Source organism: Arabidopsis lyrata (genome assembly GCF_000004255.2).
Source record: "Arabidopsis lyrata subsp. lyrata unplaced genomic scaffold ARALYscaffold_8, whole genome shotgun sequence".
Taxonomy (NCBI): domain Eukaryota; kingdom Viridiplantae; phylum Streptophyta; class Magnoliopsida; order Brassicales; family Brassicaceae; genus Arabidopsis; species Arabidopsis lyrata.
Window position 1 is genome coordinate 4,055,773 of NW_003302548.1, and position 6,513 is coordinate 4,062,285.

The 6,513-nt window shown below is 37.7% G+C and overlaps 1 protein-coding gene and 1 pseudogene across 1 annotated transcript in view; one reads left to right on the top strand and one right to left on the bottom strand.

The window, feature by feature from the left end:
- LOC9299716 (putative ion channel POLLUX-like 2) overlaps positions 1-4,129 on the top strand; it is a 30,746-nt gene extending 26,617 nt beyond the window's left edge. Inside the window, exons 9-23 of the mRNA XM_021015389.1 lie at positions 767-871; positions 1,000-1,086; positions 1,380-1,464; positions 1,552-1,699; positions 1,810-1,886; positions 1,983-2,228; positions 2,321-2,434; positions 2,512-2,604; positions 2,657-2,804; positions 2,884-2,960; positions 3,037-3,084; positions 3,162-3,231; positions 3,310-3,383; positions 3,491-3,601; positions 3,684-4,129. Coding sequence (XP_020871048.1) covers positions 767-871; positions 1,000-1,086; positions 1,380-1,464; positions 1,552-1,699; positions 1,810-1,886; positions 1,983-2,228; positions 2,321-2,434; positions 2,512-2,604; positions 2,657-2,804; positions 2,884-2,960; positions 3,037-3,084; positions 3,162-3,231; positions 3,310-3,383; positions 3,491-3,601; positions 3,684-3,785 — 1,585 coding nt within the window. The 3' untranslated portion in view covers positions 3,786-4,129. The remainder of the gene's footprint in view (positions 1-766; positions 872-999; positions 1,087-1,379; positions 1,465-1,551; positions 1,700-1,809; positions 1,887-1,982; positions 2,229-2,320; positions 2,435-2,511; positions 2,605-2,656; positions 2,805-2,883; positions 2,961-3,036; positions 3,085-3,161; positions 3,232-3,309; positions 3,384-3,490; positions 3,602-3,683) is intronic.
- Positions 4,130-4,580: 451 nt separating this feature from the next.
- Positions 4,581-6,513, bottom strand: part of LOC110230194 — a 2,057-nt pseudogene continuing 124 nt past the window's right edge.

The window sequence follows — 6,513 nt, forward strand, 5'->3', positions numbered from 1 at the left end:
AAACTCTATACATGAATGATAAACACAATCTTGGTTTTAGTCTGATGAAGAAATTGTAGAAAAGCAAAATAATCTAAGGTATGTTATATATTAAGTGAAGACCCTTGTAAATGAACTTAACTCTAACGTATGAATTTCCATGCCATGATTTCTTACTTATGTGAAGGAAAGACCTACCATTAGAAGACTGCCTTTGGGAAGCCTGGGCATGCCTCATTTCCTCTTCTACTCATCTGAAGGTCATGATTTGCTTCTTCACCGATCCAAAGATAATTTCAAAGTACAAGCTTCAAGATATTTCTATGGAGTTCTTGAAACTAAATGCATATATGTCTACTGAAAAATGCAGCAAAAGACACGCATTGAAAGAGTCATTGGATTTGTCCTAGCCATTTGGGGAATATTGTTTTACTCTCGGCTTTTAAGCACAATGACAGAACAATTTCGGGTAAGTTCTTGAGATAAACGCTACTGGTGAAAAATGACTGTTAATTGGTACAAATTCGTAATCGCTTTGGCTGGCAGTATAATATGACAAAACTGAGGGAAGGGGCACAGATGCAAGTCCTAGAAGCTGATCATATCATCATTTGTGGAATAAACAGTCATCTACCTTTCATACTAAAGCAACTGAACAGCTACCATGAGCATGCTGTCCGCTTAGGTACCGCTACAGCTAGGTATTTTGGTCTCTCTATATATCTACAATTTATTTCTCGGCTTATGTTGACTGGGATACTTACTTTTCCTTGTTACATGCTTTCAGGAAGCAGAGACTTCTGCTCATGTCTGATACTCCAAGGAAGCAGATGGACAAGCTAGCTGAGGCGTACTCCAGAGATTTTAATCATATTGATATCCTTACAAAGAGGTAAAGTGGTTGACATGCTACCTATTAAGCAAAAGTGAACCTAAAGTGGTTGACATGCCATATTAATTCATGTTCTTGTTGGTTTGCATACATTTACAGTGCTGATTTCATGCTTTCTACCAGTGCAGTTGTAGTCTTAACATGACGAAATCATTTGAGAGGGCTGCTGCCTCTATGGCACGTGCTATTATCATACTACCAACGAAAGGTGATAGGTAAGAAAAATTCAACTCTCGGAAAGTATATGTGTGTCAGCTTTGAGAAAAAAGATTATGGAAACTGAGAAGTTCCGGGTAGATATTTGAGTAGTAATGTTTTTAGTGTCGTAACTCTTTCATGTTAGCTTTTCCATAGTAAAATACATATCGATATGTTTACTAAGCTAGCTTAACAATTGGGATATATATAGGGCGCGGTTAAGAGAGTTATGTGTATATGCTAGTGGTAAAATGTATGGAATCTCACTACTTTGTAAAAGAGGAATCAATTAAGTTAAACATTGTTTCAGGTATGAAGTTGATACAGATGCATTTCTTTCTGTATTAGCCCTTCAACCTATACAAAAGATTGAATCGATCCCAACCATTGTAGAGGTAAATTAGGTAACTATATATTGTGCAGTAATGGTTCTGTTTATAATGCTTATCTTTTACCTTTCTTGCTTCTGGAAATGAATGCAGGTATCAAGCCCTAATACGTATGATCTTCTCAAGTCTATTTCGGGATTGAAAGTGGAGCCGGTTGAAAATGTTACGTCCAAATTGTTTGTCCAATGCTCACGTCAAAAAGACCTGATAAAGATCTACAGGCACCTACTAAATTACTCAAGTACGGTGTGCTTTCATCTTTCATTACTGCTATCTATGTTAAGAATTTTATTTCATGTTTGTATTATGTATGTATTCAAGACTAATTAATACCAAGTCTACTCGTTGCAGAAAATGTATTTAATCTTTGCAGCTTCCCCAATCTAGCTGGGACGAAGTATAGACAATTAAGACTGGGGTTCCAGGAGGTAGGATTGACTCTTGGGAGAATGTTTTTTCGTTCTTCGGATCAGTACCTTTTGATCGTTGTTACTAATTTCATTCTCTACATGTATTCCTTTCAGGTTGTGGTCTGTGGCCTTTTACGAGATGGGAAAGTAAATTTCCACCCAAATGATAACGAAGAGCTCATGGAAACCGACAAACTATTGTTTATCGCACCTCTGAATTGGAAAAAGAAGCAACTATTATATGCAGACATGAAACTTGAGAACATTACAGTTGCGACTGATACTCGGAAGCAAGTGTTTGAGAAAAAAAGATCACGGCTAGCAAAAATTATAATGCGTCCTCGTAAGTCCTTATCAAAGGTCTGACTCCCAACTGGCCCCTGTAATGCTTGATTTATACTGGCTTTCGAAAATTTTGAGACCTCTGATTTTCATTTCTATGGTTTACACAGGGATCAGATTCCATCAAAGGACCCACAGAATCTATACTTTTACTTGGTTGGCGTGGAGACGTTGTGCAAATGATCGAGGAGTTTGATAACTATCTTGGTCCAGGCAGTTCAATGGTATGATCATATACCATTCATTATCTCTCTCCGGCTGGCTCTCACATAATGAGTTACTTATAAGTTTCTGTTCACAGGAAATATTATCGGATGTACCGTTAGAGGACAGAAGAAGAGTGGGAGATAGTATGGGTTCAGTGAAAATTAAGAACATCCAAGTTTCACATAAGGTAAATTTCATATCCGGAGGCTAAAAGCATCTGCAACAAGCTTGGAGTAAAGGTAATCTTTAAACTTTTCATCGTTGGGAATCCTCTGAACTATGATACATTAAAGCAAACTATAATCCGTATGAAAAGTAAATATAGAAAAAGCAAAAATATTCCTTTGACCATCCTTGTCATATCGGATCGAGACTGGCTTCTTGGAGGTAAGCATTCGCGACTAGTTCTTCTTAGTTCCGTCTTTTGCAATAATGGTAACACTTACAAATATTTGATGTCTTTTAGATCCATCTAGAGCAGACAAACAATCCGCTTACTCTCTTCTACTTGCTGAAAGCATCTGCAACAAGCTTGGAGTAAAGGTAATCTTTGAACTTTTCATCGAATCCTAACCACATTGCGTAGGTAGAATTCGTCTTACTTTTGTTGTTTCTTTAGGTACATAATCTAGCCTCTGAAATCGTCGACTCAAAACTCGGGAAGCAGGTATTCAAAGGCGTTTTTTTTTTCTGTTAGCTACTTTTTATGGTTAAGTTGGTGAAACATTATACAAAACCATACAGATAACAGGACTCAAGCCGTCCCTAACTTTCATAGCAGCAGAGGAAGTTATGAGCCTTGTAACAGCACAAGGTTACATTTCATCAATTCGATTTTGTTTCTTGGTTATCTATCCACAATCTGAACAATAGTAATACTCTTTATAATCAGTTGCTGAAAATAGCGAACTGAACGAGGTATGGAAGGACATTCTAGACGCAGATGGTGACGAGATATACGTAAAGGTTAAAAAAAGAAAAACACTCTTCCTTCAAATATTTTTGCCAGCGACTTTCACAAATTTCAAAATAATTGCGGTCTGAGAATCTCGAGTTTCCTTTGAAACACACAGGACATTGAACTGTACATGAAAGAGGGCGAGAACCCTTCATTCACTGAGCTTTCAGAGCGAGCTTGGCTAAGGAGAGAAGTCGCCATAGGCTACATAAAGGGCGGTAAAAAGGTTTGTGTTTTATTACTCTGCAACATACATTTAAAACCTCTTCCTCTTCACGAACATCGGCAACCCAGATTTGTTGTTGCAGATAATCAATCCGGTTCCAAAGACAGAACCTCTCTCCCTCGAAATGGAAGACTCATTGATTGTTATATCAGAGCTTGAAGGAGACCAACCCATCGCACTATGAAAATATATACAATCTCATATACCACATATGTTATAGTTTATTACATACCAAGCGACTTTGGGCAAGGAGACTGACTCATTGATTGTTATATCAGAGCTTGAAGGAGACCAACCCATCACACTATGAAAATATATACAATCTCATATACCACATATGTTATAGTTTCTCACACACCAAGCGACATTGGGCAAGGAGACTGACTCACAAATGCAAACATTAAATAAGTCGTTGAATTTGTACAAAGAACCAAAATTCTTTTACATCGAAGCCCCTCTTTTGTTCATTGGTCTTAAATTTCAATGAACGATCTAATTTCTAATAACAATCTTGTACATGGATCTAAACTAGCTCAATCTATGCTCTCCTTGACAAACTCTCTAGTTCGTTACTTAGGAGACAAAACAGAACATGACAAAAACACAGCACCAAATCTTAGAATTCATTTCACACTGTGAAGAGAGGAAAGTTTAAACTTTGAGAAATGTTAACTGGATAACAAGAGGTCATTGAAACAAAAGCAGTACATATAAATACAAAACCAAATTAAGAACTGAGAGGATGCAGTGCAGTTACACAAAGTGGTAGCAAAGCAAGCAGGGGAGAGATATAGAGACAATTTGCCTAGAAACATCTTTCAACAAATCAAAGCATGAATAAAAAACACAAGAACAAAAATTCTTCAGGCAAATTTCTCTGCCTTTTTTTTTTTTGGCTTTTTCATTTATATATTTATATTAGGAAACAGTCTTGGAACTCTCTTGGTTCCTACACAAGGAAGCAAATGCATACATAGAGTTAAAGGGAAAAAAAACCCGTGAAGGACTCTCTTGTGTTCCTTCTTTTCAGGAAGAAGAGACACGTTCTCTGTTATTTACAGAAGCAAATGAAAACAAAGAAACAAAGGAAACAATTGGTACTCTAATTCGATTTCATCACTTTAGCAATTGACCACTTGTCATCACCCTTCCACCCGTTATTCCTCTGCAAGCTTGAGAAAATTAGCGATATCTTCAGGTAGCTTTGGACAATCACTGACATAGAATTTTCTAAGGTTAGGAAGAGTCCGAAAATTCCAGCAGATTTCCTTAAGTTCATCCAATTTATATAGCTCAAGGGATTCCAGGTTCCCAAAGGGAAGAACAATATCTGGATGCACTTTGGTAATACTCATTCCTTTCTCCTTATTTATTATTTCTTCTATTTCTCGTGAAATGCCCACTCGTAGATTCTTTAGATTTTGAGCAAATAACAGCCATGACAAATCCCTTTGCCCTTCCAAATTGAATATAAAAACAGTGGAGAGTTGCTTGAAGCCTGGATGAATCTCCATTGGTGAAAGCTCCCTTCTTTCTTTGCTTTCCCAATCTATCTTTATCTCAATTGATATGTTGCAACTCTCAATTGCAAGGCGTTGAAGACCTCCCAGAGCTATCGTGCTTAATATTACACGAGGTGCTGACATTCCTTGTAGACATAAACCTCGAATACAACTCGCCAATCGGTCAATTCCTTGTATCCTTTCCAAAATCGTGGCATCCTTTATGTTTGCCGTTAAAATCTTCAAGTGCTCCAAGTGCTGTAATTCCTCCATTAATATGTCATCAACATAAACTCGGGAATAAATTAATTTCAACACTTGCAGATTTGGTAAGGTTGTTGCTATCCCAACAAGACTGATCTCAAGTACACGAGTGTACTCCAGATTCAAGTAGATTAGTTTCCTCAACTTCTTCAGACCAACTGGTAGCGATTTTATCCTTGTGCGTGATAAATTGAGATATTGCAGGGAACCTAAGTTAGAAATTTCTTCCGGCAATCCAGTAAGCCCCCCGTTAGAAAGATCCAAGACCACAAGTTTTGGCATAAACCGAAAGAATCCAACTGAAATATCCACCAACTGAATGTTATCTCGGAGTAATAGGGTTGAAAGGTTGGGGCAGTTGGGACTGCAAGATATCTGCCAAATGTGAGTACGAATTAAAGACATCTGTCTCACAATCTCCCAATTGATGTCATTTGGTATCATACGTACATGATCCCCAGATTTCACACAAATTGTTTCTTGCTGTTTTCCGAAGTCAGAATTTATCCACAGAGCCATCTCACGTATCACATCATGCATTTTAACTTTGACACCACAATCAATCAACAAATGTGCACGAACTAACAAGCCAATTATATCATAACCTTGGTTGGTACCTCCATCTTCATATCTGTTCGGATTTATAAATCCTTCGCATATCCAGTATTCTATCAACTCCTCCTTCTTTATTTCAAAATCTTCAGGAAACAAAGAACAATATAGGAAGCACGATTTGATTTCACCATTCTTCAAGCTATCATAACTGAACTTCAAAACGCCAAGAATTCTTTCTTTCATACCTGGAAACTCGTGGCCAAGCGAATTCAGAACATTAATCGCATGACGCCATTCTTGTATAGACTCTTTACATGCCATGGCTTTGCCAATGACATTGAGTGCAAGTGGCAAGCCATGACATTTTGCAGCAACTATTCTTGCAAGTGCGGGGATATCCTGATGGCCTCCGAATATGACATCTCCAACAGTAATTCGAAACATTGCCCACGCTTTATTCTGGGGACAAACCATTCAATTTTATCTGCTTGTTATATTTTAAGGGCTTGCACAATTTCCTTCAAACGAATGGTGATACAATACTGCGAGCCCCATTCTCGAGTTGGAGGTGGACTCCTATCTTGTTCAGAT